Here is a 15,665-nt window from a genome sequence, read left to right on the forward strand (position 1 = left end):
AGAGACCCAGCCGCTGATAGTATTTCTTTGTTACTGAAGGAAAGCCTAAAGTATAGCTTGACTAAGTGATACAACTCTGCCATGTCCTCATTCAGTAATACGCAATGAACATGACCCTGATATAGGATAAATGTTTATTCTCGATATTTTATTTCAACTTTTTTCTCTAAATTTTAGAGTTTTCTTCTCGAAACACAATGACTTTATTCTCAAAGTATAGTAAGTTTATTGTCGACATTAAGTATGTAGCAAGTATAAGTAAAGGATAATCCATGCATTAAAATCCTCCAGGAGGCCAAGAACCACCTGACACGAAGTGGAACCTCCGCGAAGTTCATTTAAAATCCTTTAATGCTTGGCTATTCGTGGATTATCCTGCTTATACCATAGTCAGACTCATTTGCCAACTTAAAGCTGATATTGATGTTTACAGTGCAAGTTTTGATCAGACAGGTGAAAATTACAGTTATTTTCGTAAATTAATTTCAAACATTGATCAAACTGACTGGAACTAACTTTTAATGCACACCTTCCACCCAATCAGAATCCAGTATTCAAACTGACTATGGTACAAATCTTTGTTAAAGACCCAGTGAAATCAAAACGAACTTTTTTTGCTGATGAAATTCATCAATGAAGCATAATGCACTAGATTGGAGATAGGGGATGATCCAGACAGTGTAAACATTTACATTAAAGCCTTAATTTCGCGTTAGTGTGATGCGAGTGGTTGACTGGGGCCTCATTTATAACCGTTGCGTACGCACAAAACATGCCCTGAAAGAGGCGTACGCCACTTCCCACACAAAAGATGGGATTTATAAAAACAAACTTGACGGAAAAATTTACGCACCTGCACGCAAACTCTGACCCATGCGTACGCACATTCTGGAGACAAGGGGCGACACAAATGGTGAGTTAGTGAACTTAGATTGCAGAAACTAAGATTGATAAAAACGATTATAAGCATTAATGCCTCACACACATTTAATTTGACCTCGTATCCGTTAAAGATCCACATTATCATGAAGATTAAATCTGCTCAGTTATTTGCGCTTGTATTGAGCGATAATTGTTTCATGCACCTTCTTGTAAAATCCAACTCAAATCTTAAATAAAAATTCTATCTAAATATTTAATCAGCGCTGTCTCACCATCACACTATGAGCGCATGATGAGGAGATGATCCAACTGAATAGGGACAGCATCAAATATGATAACTGCAGAACACAGTGTAAATAAACACTAAATATATTTTCCTTAAATACTGTGCATAATCATCGAATGTCAAAGTCTGAAAATTCAGCCATAAGCTCTCGCACAATCATTTCTCTTTATATTCTCGTCATCAGTCCTAACTATGTCCATAACAAAACAATAGGTTACTGTCGTAACCGTGGTTCTCTGAAACATCGAGTGGAGAGATCCACCTATGGGAAGGGCATCCGTACCTGACCTCTGTAGGAGCATCCAATTGCACCAAGTCTGGCTAGACAGACAGGAGCGCGAGCCCTATGCAAGGTGAGGACCCGCCCCCTCACCTAATGCATAAAAGCTACTGCACGCGCTACCTTTCCTCAGTGAGCATATTCACTTCTCCTGCAGCAAGCGGAGCAAACTTGGTAGATCTCTCCACTCAATGTTTCAGAGAACCGGGGTTACGACAGTAACCTATTGTTCTCTATCATCATCTCGTTTCGAGATCCACCTATGGGAGAACTGGACAGCTCCCTGGTTGCCCAATACACTCAACAAGGGTCCGCAAACCAGAGGACGGTCACCCGAATGGGCGGTGCCAGACTCGTCACAAAGAGCAACTCCGACACATAGAGAGGGAGCTAAGTAACAGATTTACGGGTGACATGAGATAGCATGCACATATAAGTGATCCTGGCAGTGCACATGGAAAACATGTAAGGTGCCAGGAGAAAGCTGGTATATGTAACAGGCGAGATGCTTAGTGACGTAAGTATGCTAAGATCGACCTACCAAGCTTAAAAGGGGTTAAGGAAGGCTATGATGAGCCCACCCCTAAAACAGAATGAGCTACCGGGGTCCTGGTAACATCCAGCCGCTAGTATCTGACAAACGAATGAGGAGAAGTCCAACTAGTGTTTAATTTTGCCCTCTTACGGGCCAGGCCCAGAGAGTCACCCTGTCCGGGTGGGGGTGGTAGATTTCCCTGTTCGCCTGGGACAAGAGGTCCGTGCGTAACAGGAGGGGCCATGGCTGAGCATACAGCAGAGGAGAAATCTCCACCATCCATGGTGCTTTGGGCCACCTGGGTGCTATCAGGTTAAGAGACAAGTTCTGATCTCTCACCCTGGCCAGGGTAGGCAGTATCAGGCAGAGAGGAGGGAATGCATAGAGCAGCACTTGTGGCCACGTGTGGGCCAGTCGTCCACGCCGAGGGGTGCGTCCTCGTCCCGTAGCGAGAAGAACATTTGACAATGGGCGTTTTCGTGCGAGGCGAAGCGATCGTCGGCCACCTGGCCGTATCTCTGCCACAGGAGGCCCACTACCTGAGGGTGGAGACGCCAATCTCTTTAGAGTGGATTCCCCCTCGATAGAAGGTCTGCTCCCCTGTTTAGAACGCCCGGAACATGGGTGGCTCGTACGGACAGAAAATTACAGGACAGTAATTAAAAAGGACAGATGTTATCTTAGCGTATCAGCACATGATGTCCCTGCAGGCGGGGCAAAAATGTCTCTGAACCTTCCACACAGAGAGGAGCTCCAAATAGTTTATATGGGCTAAGTGAAGAGTCTTTGGCCACACACCATTCACTGTTCTGCCCTCTTGTGTGGCTCCCCATCCTGTTAAGGATGCAACCGTCGTAACCACTTTCCACAACATGATCGCTCCTAGAGGAGTTCCATGAGCTAAAAATTCCGCCTTCCTCCAGTGGCGCAGCGCTGTTAAGCAAGGGGGTGTCACTGTTACGGTGCGACTGAGATCGTGCAAGGGGCTGAGGTGCAGTGAAAGGACCCACTTCATATAAGCCTTCATTCTCAGAAGTCCCAGAGGCAAAACTTGAATTGCCGATGCCATAATACCCTGTAATCTGAGACACGCGCGATACTGCACCCGCGCTCCTTCCTTGAATTGTGAGAGAGAATTCATGAAGGAGAGGATGCGCTCCCGCGATAAATGATCATGCATTGTCACTGAATTCAGCTCCAGACCCAGAAAAACAGTGATATGGCTCAGAGAGAAGTTACTCTTGCTCTCGTTCACTCTGAAGCCGAGAGAGGTGATGTGAGCGATCGCACAGCGTGTGTCTTCCATCATTTTCTCCCTGGAATCGGCTATGATCAGCCAATCGTCTATATATGTGAGGATTCTTAGACCCGCTATTCTGAGCGGAGCCAGCCCCGCCTCCGCACATAGACAGAACACTCTTGGGCTCAGAGCGAGTCCGAAGGGCAGATCTGTGAATTAGTAACACACGCCCTGGTAAGCGAAACGAAGAAATTTCCTGTGCGGAGGATATATGCTTATGTGGAAAAAAGCATCTTTCAGATCGACTGATGTGAACCAGTCGTTTTGATGAATTGAACGAGAGAGAGTGCCGTGCATCAACATTCTGAAATTGTATGTCCTTAAACGTTTGTTCAACATTCTGAGGTCCAGAATAGGACGAAGGTAGCCGTCCTTTATCGGGACTAGGAAATAATGAGAATAAAACCCCTGGTTGTACAGATGCGAGGGTATCACCCGTACCGCCCTCTTCGCGAGAACGGAGGAAATCTCGTCTTTCAGAACGTGAGCGGAGCTCTCTTCCATGTGAGAAGAGAAAGTGAAAAAAGTGAAAGTGACCTATTTGTCAGGTATGGTGACCCATACCCGAAATGTGACCTCCGCATTTAACCCATCCAGAGAGTAGTGAACACACGCACAGCAAGTGGTGAACACATGTACACCCGGAGCAGTGGGCAGCCAGGGCCGTATTATCCAATTGGCATTATGGGCACAGGCCCAGGGGCCCATGCACGCTTGGGGCCCAGGCAAGGGAAAATATTTTCACATAACAGCGTTTACGCCATATTCATTCTGCCGTGCGCTTCTCTTTCCCGTGCACATGGAGGTGCACACACAAAACACTGTTTCTAAATTAGGAAGTCTGTCTTTTGATTTAGTCATTTTTACGAGCCCTCCAGCGGCTTTTGTTTAGAAGAAGCGCATAGCGACAAATCTAGCGACTTCTTGGATAAACCTTAGCTTTCATTCAGTGGGAAGATGTCGCCAGTGCTGTCCCGCGAGCGCGAGGTCTCTCTTTCCCGGCAGGAAGAAGTAGCACCGTACGACAGGTAACTCGTGAATAAAATGAGTACAAAACAGCGTTTCCAACAACCTGGCACTGTAATCGACTATTTGGATATATAAATATGAACAAAGTTCGTCTGTAAATATGCACATGGTTACCATGAGGCTGTGTGAAAGAACATATAGTCGAAATCACCACTTTTTATTGTGAGTTGTTAGATGATGTCGCCTCATGAACTGACAACAGAAACTGAAAATATGTCAATGAGAATGATTTTATTGTTGTAAATATAATGAGTTGATATACCCTCGCGGCTGTCTTAAATCTTAAAAGATTGGAGTTTTTTTACATTTATTTGGTGGTGTTTCCTTGCCAATTGTGAATTATTTTATATTGATATAATGTTGAATGTTGATCAGTAACTGCCTTACTTTACCAATATTTAGCCTTCATTATTACATAATCCACAGTGCTTTTACATACATTGCAAAATGTTAAAAAAAATATATGATGATGTCATAATATATATGCTAAAGAAGTATACTTATAATACTCTTTAATGTCGTTTACTGTAACACATTACACGCTTACATAATAACGTGAGTCGCGAGGTGCTTGTTACACAAATAAAGTTTAACAAATGGACAAATTACTCTTGTAGTACAATCACTGCCAAAGACTGCCCATTTAGTCTTTGAAAAAATGAAGATGGAAATATTTTAGAATTGCATTTAAGAATATTTTTAAGAACTTTCTTTAATTTATCTGAAGAAAGTTCTTATATTTTCTCTAAAGAACATGTGAATCCGGCGTGTTTGTGTTGAATTATGGAAGAATCTGATAGAACTGAATTAAAAGGTTGAGGTGGTAGTGTGTGCTTGAATATGCCAGTGAGTTACAGTATGCAGGGAAAGGTCTTAATATTGTTGTTGCTGGTCCAGGAAGGCCTTGTTGCAATCATGTGGTGCAATCATGTGGTGTAAATGATGGAGGATGTGTACAGGTGTTGATATTGTCCTTCAGGTTGTGATCATAGTTTGTAACTTGTCAATGTAATCCTGTATAGGATAGAGGTGTTTCATACACACAGTACCCTAGGCTAATTTAAAACTTTATTGTGCGCATGTGTGTATGGGGGGTCCATAAAACACTTGTGCCCAGGGGCCTCTGAGTTCTTAATCCGGGCCTGTGGGCAGCTATCACTGCAGCGCCCGGGGAGCAAGTTGGGTAAGGTGCCTTGCTCAAGGGCACCTCAGTCGTTACCCACCGGCAACCTTCTGATCACGAGTCCGACTCTCTAACCATTAAGCCACGACTGCCCAGAGGATTCCGTTGAAGCGTGTGTTTTTTTGTTGGCAAACTGGAGCCTGTAGCCTGTCATGACGGTGCGAATAACCCTTTCAGGGGCTGACACAGACTGCCATTTTCTTTTTAAAATTCATGTACCCTCATAATCTTCAGATAAAATCTGAAAATGCACTTCCGCCCTGAAATGACTATCCATCTCAAATGACGTAAATTAGACGGCTTGGCCGTAGCATCCGTTAACTCCTCCCCTTCAACTGTCAGTCTGCTGCCAGTTTCATTTCAAAATAAATGCAACAGCTGTTCCAATTAAATCGCAGTGAAAACGCAAGCCACGCCCACTAATTTTCTCCTTTGAAATTCCTTCTCACTCGGAAATGTGTCAGAATACGGAAGTAAAAACGATTGCATCTTCCGGTTCACGGTGACTTTAAGCAGTGAGCTTTTTTGGGGATCTTTCAAACGTCTATGTGAAAAGTCCACAGGCTTTCGGTCGAGGGAACCGGTGCAGGGCTCTCACTAAATCCTTGGTGTTTCGAGTCATCGGTAGTTTAGATCAGTGGTTCTCAAACCTTTTCGTTGTAAGGCCCCCTTTGTGTTAAGTGCATCGCTTTGCGGCCCCCCCATATAAATACGTATAATCTTAAACTTAGAATTTTAATTAAACCAAAAACATTAGTTATACAATGCTGGAACCTCAATTCTTTTGGTTGGTGGTGTCATTTTTCTGATGTTTGATTGCATAAAATCTATGATAAATTTCTATATTTCATAAAATGCCACAAAATCTGTGGCCCCCCTGGATCCATCTTGGGGCCCCAGTTTGAGAACCGCTGGTTTAGATGGTTAGAGTAAGGTTAGGGTTAGGGTAAAGGTTTCGTAAGACTTGAAACACCAAGGGGCGGTTTCCCAGACAAGGATTATCTTAAACCAGGACTAGGCCTTAGTTAAATTAGGATAATTAAGTTGTTTTAAAAAACATACTTTACAAAAAAAATATTACTGTGTGCATCTTGAGACAAAACAATCACAGTGATATATTTTAAGATATGTCAGTGCAAGTTGTTTTCGATCAAGGCATCTCTCACATTTAAGTTAGTCTGAGACTAGGTTTAAACCCTGTCTGGGAAACCGCCCCCAAAGATTTAGTCAAAACCAACAAGCCACGCCCACGGATCTGACTCGAAACACCAAGGATTTAGTGAGAGCCCCGGTGCAGCGCTAACTTTTGGGTTGGCCTACAAAAATAAGTCATCTCTGCGGTACAAGTGATGCTTCACTAAATTAAGAAATGTAATTATACGGTAAACATTAAATACCTAATAATGAACGAAGACATGTTTAAATGCAAGATGTACAGTGATTTTTAACAATCACATTGCCGTCTAGGAAACAGAGGTGACTTCCGTTCCGCGTGACTTTTCCATTACAAAAACATGACATACTTTGAGGGCAAACGAATTGGGACGCAGGCGCAGCTTTTGGATGCACTAGCTAGTAGCATATGGATCGTGACGTTCAGCCACCACCTCACTCTCTGGTGCCCCCTGTAGACGAACAGCTAAAAGTGTCGAGACCCTTCTATTCTCATGTAAATAAAGGAAGAGGGCAGCAGTCGGATTAACTCGCTTTGTGCTGCGTTACAAAAGCTGGCAGCAGATGGCCGAGTGTGATCTGTGTGTTGAACTTTTCTCAAGCTCTCTGTTAATGAAACTAAAGGAGTTTCTGTCTACAGACACACTCACTCACTCATCTCTCACAGATGGCACGATACAATACTGCTGGTGTAGTCTTCATGTAGCGTCATAGACAGAAAGACACGTTTTGAGACATTTTTCTTTTAACCAGCTGGTCTCAAGGTCAGGTGTAATAGATATACAAGGTTCGTTCTCCTCGAGTTCACAAAGCACCACAAATGTACAGATTTCTGATTTATAGTCCAAATATATATAACATGTTGAGCACATGTTCAACACTCTCAACTGTGCAAAATTTTACAGGCAGTCATTTTTTATTTAGTTTAAATACATGCACATATTTATCTAAAAACACCACGTTAACCTCTGCACAGTTAAATTACAGACATTTACACAATATATGTACAATACTAAAGACACTCATTTACAGTAAAATACTAAAATATGTTCTTTTAAAGAGACTGCCATGTTAAAATAAATGATAATAAAATGAAACAAGCCTCTGAATGTAATGAAGATTTGATTTGTGATCTGTGACAAAGTGTGTGCAAACGTGAGTGTTTGTTTATATTTACACTGCCTTAAAAAGGTTAACTGCACAAAATATACAGTGTTGCAATCTGATTATCATTCTATTAGTGATCAGTACATAAACAAAACTAAAGACGTCTTGCCCACACATTTTCAACTGGTTAATTTAACAGTTAACTAAGCATTACAGCATATATACAAACTCACAGAAAAGTGTGTGACATAAAACATATGAGAAGCTCCAAAAATCGGACAAATGATTTCTACACACACACACACACGCACGCGCGCACACACACACACACACACACACACACACACACAGCTGTGATCTCCTGTAGGTTCACACCGGCCTGTGGTCATCTTCACACAACACACAAGCACTTCAGTTTGTTTTTTGTTTGTTATTTCACAGACTGGTCTCCACATACACGGGGACGGCAGGGATGGCGGCGTATGGACCGGAGACCCCAGACTGCTGTTGGGTTTGAGTCTGAACCTGCGGCTGTTTCTCATTGATCTCCTGCAGGAGGAGGATATTAGCGTCTCGCCACTGTCTGTATTTGGAAACGCTCAGAGACGGTTCGCTCAAAATCTGCTCTACGACCTGCAGATCAGCCTCTTTAGCCTACATCAAAATAGACGTAGAATGTGTTTGTATCTAAGGATATGTTGTAAAATTGATAGTTTCACCAAAAATTAAAGCCTGCTTCAAAACGTTGGTGTTGTCAATACTGCCATCTAGCGTTTGTACACATCCAATACATTAAAAGGAATGTTCCGTAATATTGATAGTATGGTCAAGTTCAAATAACAACTACAGTATCTAGGAGTACAGTACATACTACAGTACGCAGGATACCAGATTTAATGACAAAAACATTTAAGTGATAGTTCACCCAAATATGAAAGTTCTGTCATTTACTCACCCTCTTGTCATTTTGAACCTGTATGACTTCTTTTGAACACAAAAGAAGATATTTTGAAGAAAGTTGGTAACCGAACAGCACCGGACCCCATTCCCTTCTATTGTGTGGACACAAAACCAATGCAAGTGAACAGGAGCCAATTAACAACATTTTTCAAAATATCTTCTTTTGCGGTCTGCGGAAGGAAAGTCATACAGGTCTGAAATGACAAACGGGTGAGTAAATGATGACAGATTTTTTATTTTTGGGTGAACTATCACTTTAAGTAAAAGAGAGGTTTAAAACAAACAATGTAATGCAATACAATTATGATTCCAACGTGTATCGTTTTATTTCTACATTTACACCGTGCCTAATAAATCGGGTGTGTCTCACCTTTAAAGTACTGTTCAAAGCTCGGATCAGATGCAGTTTGTCATTAATGCCCTCGTCTTTACAGCGTTTGATGAAGGAGGACCTAAATTCGTGTTTAGTGGTCGGCTGCATGGCTCCTGTAGGAGACAGACTCGCCTGCTTCAGATGAAGATACAGCATCTCCATCTCATCTGATGGTGGACCTGATGAAACAATATTCCAAGAGCATTTATTTACAGGGTTTCTTCTACACTTTTTCACCAGCGTGTCCACGATTGACATATTTTGCTGTGCTCTGCATGTCTGGAGTGACGAATGTTATCTTTTTGGGTGAACTACACCTTGAAGGAAGGTATAGTTTTTGCATTTTCTTTTGCATGTATCCGTTCAACATGTCGGGGTAAATATACCCATGTACTATCTGTGTATTTTCATGCCTTTGTGTGATTATATGAGCAATTAATGTAAAGTGCTAAATTAATGCTGTTTTTAAGAGACAGATATGCTCACTCACGGTCATTTCCTTTGAATTCCTGTATTTTGCGGATGGGGTCGTCTTCTGAGCTGATCTCCTGCCACGACTCGCTGTCTGCGCTCGCAGTCTCTGTGCAGTTACCCACAGGAGACATCAGCGGGATCATGTCCTGACACGGAGACGAGGAAGAGCGTGGAGGAGGGAGAAAACCCTGACACATCAACACACAATACAACAATAAGTCTCTTCTGCTCTGGAATCTGGACTTCACCAACAAACACAAGAGTACAGCAAAAAATCCCCTTTTTCAATGGATCGGAACTAAAAGGAATATAGATCATCAACATCAGGTGGTTAAACTAAATGTATACAGCCACGGAAAAAATTAAGAGACCATTGAAAATCAGTTTTTCTGATTTTAAAATGGAATATTATAGGTATGCGTTTAGGTAAAATCATTGTTTTTGTTCCATTCTGTGAACTAACAATTTTTCTACAAAATTTCTAATATAAATTTTGTTTCTATTTGCATTTATTTGCAGAAAATGAAAACTGGAGAAACAGGTGGAAATAACAGAAGATGCTCTGTATATTTTCAGACGTCAACTACTGCAAAGAAAACAAGTTCAGATTCACTTTTAAGCAATAAAACAGTCATATTTGTACATGTATTTAGGAAAAGTATAAAAAAATTAATTTAATGTGATAACCTCAATTTATAACACAGCTTTCATGTGTCTTGTCATTTTGTCAGTCTTTCACATTGCTGTTGAATGACTTTGTCACTCCTGTGGTTTGATTTTGTTGTAATTCAACAGACACTGGACTGGAATGACCACAATACATCTAGAAATGCTGATTAAATTAACATTTGGAACGCTCTACTAATTCTTTTCCTTTTCATTTTATATGAGGTTTGAGATTTTTGCAATCTTGTTTGGGACATTGGACAAAATTTGGGATATGTCAAAACTACAAATACTTATTTGCCACAAATAGCTTAATATTATAACAATTATATAATTTTTAATATAATTTAACGTAACTTAATATAAACTTTTCTTAATGCAGATAAAAGTCACATACATTTCATATTTTTTTGAAAATCAAATAATAATATCCAGGTGTACATGGTTTCATTACTTGTTTTGTTGCGATGTTTGACATGTTTGATTGAACTGTTTTTTAACAAAAAATTAACTTAGAATGAAGAGTAGCTAGTTTAAACGGTATTAAAGGGGTGATATATCTAAATATCTATACTTGAGAGCACACGCACACATCAGGAAGTAAGAGCGTAAGCCTGTCCTACATCTTGAAAATGCCAAAGTGCAGTGCCCTTAATGCACATTAAACCCACACCACCTTACTGCGCCGAAGCTGTATTTATGTATTTTGTAAAACGTGTGCAAATGCTTTTTATCACAATGACAAACACCACATTCATATAATGTTTTCACTTGCCAAGTGTGTCCCATAGAAATACCACATGCAGACTTGGGATCCTCACGCTCGCGAGAACACTTGGACCAAACCGGAAATACATAGTCAAGTGTATAGACTGCAAGTGCGGGTATTTAGACAAAGCCCGTGTGTTAGTGTGCATTACTCACGTGATGAGAGCTCGGGGTCAGCTTATCCATGAACTCGGCACACAACTCTGCGGTGTCTGCTTCGTCATCATCATCACTTTCCTCACTGTAACAATCTAGACAAACACAAATCCAACACTCTCAGCATGCAGCTATTATACTGTTGTGTCGGTTTAACTGAGGTTTGCTAAAGATGTCATGTGAACTGAAATAGAAGTGTTTCTATTTGTGACTGAGTGTGAATTTACCTCCACTGCTTGAGTCTGTGGGCGCGGGTTCATTTGAAGCCTGGGTGAGTTTAGTCAGCCATCTGAGAGAAAAATCTGTTTCATTATGGTAACTCTCATCATATCTCGCAAATATCGTCATGGATCATAGCCTACACACTCAACACACCCACAGTTTAATCTCTATTTAGATCTAACTGGAAAACTTTAACCAAAAATTAAAGTGATGTAAAATGAAAGAAAGTTTTTTCCATACACATACTGGATTTTTTTCAGTTTTGATCATTGGACTAGCATCAATGGGCTGGTTTTGTTACGCAGATCTGGCAACCCTGCATTCATGTTCACAAGAATACATGAAGGACACTATAAATAGCTCTATAATATGGTACTGTTATACTAAAATCAGGATGTCCAAGACGTCAAATACCATGCAAAAACAGTTGCTCACAGTAAGTATTGAGGTCTTACAAGCATGCATCTTCATCACAAGATGTTAAGTTGCACGCTGCAGAGAGCTTTGATCACGGTTAAGTGTCAAAGCGGACTGGAGAATGAGTTTGGCCCGAGTGCAATGCAAACATCAAACCAAAACCAGCTCTTCCCCCTCATATGAGCACATGACTAAAACAGATAGCACTTTTTTCACATAATACTTTACCGTCAGCAATAATCTCTGACCACAGTGCCACACATGCGCATTTCAATCACTTTTGAACATTATCGCACTTACTTGTTCATGTCTTTCAAATTCTCAGCTGCAAAGTACAGTGTCAACATCTGAAGGTGGCTTGCTTTCATCGCACTGGAAAAAATGAATTAAAGAAATGAATTAAACACTCACAACACAGACTATTTTTTAAGAACAATGTCTGTGTGGGAGTGTGCGTGTAGATGACGTAGCGACAGCACAATAAGAAAACAACATCGGTCTCTGTATCTAAACTCGCTCGTAGTGATGAAAGTAAAGCACTATTACTTTACTGTATGGGTTAAGAAAGGAAGTCTGTAAAACACTGTCGCTCAGACCGCACATTTAAAGCAGACAGCTTCCTGTGCTAAGTTTACAAAAGCACACTATCAGGACATAAAGAGAAAGTTAGATAAAAATCAGACATGACTCACTTACACACACTTCATATTGTGTTCATAATGCATCCTGTAATGACATCTGAAATGACAGTCATACTAGATACCAGCTTTAGAAAGAGAGTGTAAAAAATGCTTGTCTATGCTCACTGCTACAATGTGTGTGTTCTTGGTGGTTGCCAGGGTGTTGCTATGCAGTTGCTATGGGTGCTTGTTTGTGGTTGCTATGGCATTCTTGGTGTTTCCAGGGTGTTCCTATGGTGTTGCTTGTGTTATACAATTTCTATGGTATTATAATGGTGTTACTATACAGTTTCTATGGTGGTTCTACTTGTTTCCAGGGTGTTGCTATTCAACTGTTATGGTGTTGCTTGTGGTTGCTATACATGTAGGCCTACTATTGGTGTTTCCCGGGTGTTGCTATACCATTGCTAAGGTGTTTCTCATAGTTTCCAGGGTGTTGCTATTCTACTGTTATGGTGTTGCTGGTGGTTGCTATGGTATTTGCCACGGAGTTGCTATTCGGTTGCTGTAGTGTTACTGGTGTTTGCCAAGGTGTTGCTCTACAGTTGCAACGCTGTAGCTGGTGTTACCAGGGTGTTACTATACCACTGATTGCTATGGTATTTCTCATAGTTTCCAGGGTGTTGCTATTTAACTGTTATGGTGTTGCTGGTGGTTGCTATACAGTTGCTATGGTGTTGCTGGTGGTCGCCAAGGTGTTGATATACATGTACTTCTGGTTTTTTCAATAGTGTTGCTACACAGTTATTGTATATGTATACTGTACAGGTATTCTATAAGCCAGCTTTAAGGGGTTGGTATGGTTTTGCCGAGGTGTTGTCGTAGGTTACCTGGGTGTTGCTATGGTGGTTATTTCTAAATTCTTCAACACTTTGTGTGACAATTGACTGACCTCTAGGGCTGCACTATATTGAAGATAATGTGATATATGATAACTTGCTGAATAATGCTATTCTATGATGCACAGTACGATAATGCTTTAATGTCTCACATTCTTTTTGATTATTGATCTTTTTCCACACATCATTCGCTCTGCTATATGCATCAACTTGAAACTTTGATTAAACTTTTGGAATTTCTAAAAGTATTTAGTTATTGCAAACCATTGCGATATGCATACTGCGATGTGCACATTCAGTGCGAAATTTAGCGAATTTCAATATTATGTAGGGATGCACGATAAATTATCAGCCGTATCGGTATCAGCCGATAAATGGTCACTTTTAATGTTAACGTATTGGCCGAAAATAAAATTTAGGCCGATATATTACAGCCGATAAATTATGAATCATTTCCTCTGGTTAACCACTTCAGCTGCACGCTGCTCACAGTTCAAATCTAGTACAGTACTGTCTTTCTGTCGTGATCACTTACTGCTATTAGCAAACCATTGTTGATGCAGTATGTAGATATTTATGAATATATAAATGAAAGGAACAAAAACATATTGTTTGAAGCCGACTGCTGTCTGGTTGCTTTCTGTCTTGAGACCTGTTAGACTTGTGGCTATTGATAACACTTTTCTGGGTTGCTCTGGAAGAACATCTTTAATTTGTTTATTAAATAAACATACCAAAAAAGTTTAAACGTTAAAGAATCTTTAATTAGTGTAAAGCAGGCTTGGTACATGATTTTCAGGGGAAAAAAGGATTTTCAGTCTCAGCAAATGTTATATTAATATTTAGGAACCGTATATCGGCCAATATATCGGTTATCGGCTTCCAATGTTCAAGAATTGTTATCGGCCAAAATGTACATATCGGTGCATCCCTAATATTATGTGCAGCTCTACTGTTCATGAACAAACAATACACACACCTCTTTTCTAAACTAACCACACGATTTGAGGTATCAATCATGCCTGTAGCACAAATGCAGTATAATGAATTACTGCTGTCCACAAACACCACCTAAGACTAACTGTTATTAAGATTCTTAGCAATCACCACAATCACAAACATTTGGTTCTCTTTTTAAAAACACAACATAGATAGCTGTGGCGGCAGCACCTACAAATGCCTCAGCACCTCTGACCACTATATGCCAAAATCGTGCTAAATAAGTTTAACGGACTTACAACTTTTTCTTGCATTCAGTAGCCTGATCAACAGGAAAGTCTCTCAGGTTGATGTAACCCTCGGCTTTCTCTGCCTAGAAAGAACAGAGAAAAGACCTGATAGTCACTTTCAACATTACATAACAAATCTCGATATACTCACACAAACATGGTTCACATTTTCGGTATCATGAGCGCACATTACCACGGGAAAACCACACAGCTTACCGTCTCGGATGTGTACCAGTAGAGCGAACATTTCTTCAGCACAAACCAGAACTTCTTCCACCTCCAGCCCAAGAGCCCTTTGCTTTCTTTCCTTTTGTACAGCCAGCCCTGACAGTCGCCCTGCCCCAGGTCCTTCACCGAGACCCTCCTGCGGCTCATCACACCATTGCCTAACACAGACAAACAGGCACGGATGAAGCTTCTCGTCGAGTTTGAAACATCAATACCCAAGATAATATTACCACGTCTGTACGATGCAGTCAACAAAGACATGATTGCGTCAACACAATCTTCACGCAAGTTTTCAATTGTAAAACCGTCAATTTTACTGGATAATCGTGTAGATTAGAAGAGATCTTTCTGCTTACCTTCAGACCTTTCCGAAGCGAAGTCTTGAAGAGGATACTGAACGAGCCGAAGAGAAAGAAATGAGATGTAAATTAAGCAGTGAACATGAGCGCCCACAGTTCAGAGCGACGGCACTAATAACACAGACGTCTGTTGAGCAAGCCTTCACTTCCCCTTAACACACACACACACACACACATGCCAGTGAGACGCTAACTATCATATCTGCCCTCTCGCTCGCTTTCAGTACACATACAAAAGCTCATTGGCTATCTACATGGGGACTAAAATGAGGACTGAAATAAACCATAGTGGGCAGGGTGACATGTGACACTTCCACTTTTGCTACTCTAAAAGTGAACTCAGTACATTTGTATTATTTCACACTTAGAAACTAATAGTAAATCAAGTCAAATAAATTGTATGTAAAAAAACTCCTTATGGACAGAGATCACATGACCAAGTTACTCATGTTACCTTTACTATTGGACACTTTGCTTGTGGTATAATCATAGCTGACTATTTAGGGCACTTCTAAGGCA

The 15,665-nt window shown here is 40.8% G+C and overlaps 1 protein-coding gene across 1 annotated transcript in view; it reads right to left on the reverse strand.

The window, feature by feature from the left end:
* Nucleotides 1–7,438: 7,438 nt before the first annotated feature.
* Nucleotides 7,439–15,665, reverse strand: part of LOC130565470 (connector enhancer of kinase suppressor of ras 3-like) — a 38,547-nt gene continuing 30,320 nt past the window's right edge. The window contains exons 16-24 of the mRNA XM_057352201.1: nucleotides 15,144–15,180; nucleotides 14,776–14,945; nucleotides 14,569–14,642; nucleotides 12,112–12,183; nucleotides 11,400–11,461; nucleotides 11,173–11,267; nucleotides 9,599–9,770; nucleotides 9,106–9,287; nucleotides 7,439–8,429 (exon numbers count right to left, since the gene is read on the reverse strand). Coding sequence (XP_057208184.1) covers nucleotides 8,211–8,429; nucleotides 9,106–9,287; nucleotides 9,599–9,770; nucleotides 11,173–11,267; nucleotides 11,400–11,461; nucleotides 12,112–12,183; nucleotides 14,569–14,642; nucleotides 14,776–14,945; nucleotides 15,144–15,180 — 1,083 coding nt within the window. The 3' untranslated portion in view covers nucleotides 7,439–8,210. The remainder of the gene's footprint in view (nucleotides 8,430–9,105; nucleotides 9,288–9,598; nucleotides 9,771–11,172; nucleotides 11,268–11,399; nucleotides 11,462–12,111; nucleotides 12,184–14,568; nucleotides 14,643–14,775; nucleotides 14,946–15,143; nucleotides 15,181–15,665) is intronic.

This window comes from Triplophysa rosa, linkage group LG15 (assembly GCF_024868665.1).
Source record: "Triplophysa rosa linkage group LG15, Trosa_1v2, whole genome shotgun sequence".
NCBI classification, from domain to species: domain Eukaryota; kingdom Metazoa; phylum Chordata; class Actinopteri; order Cypriniformes; family Nemacheilidae; genus Triplophysa; species Triplophysa rosa.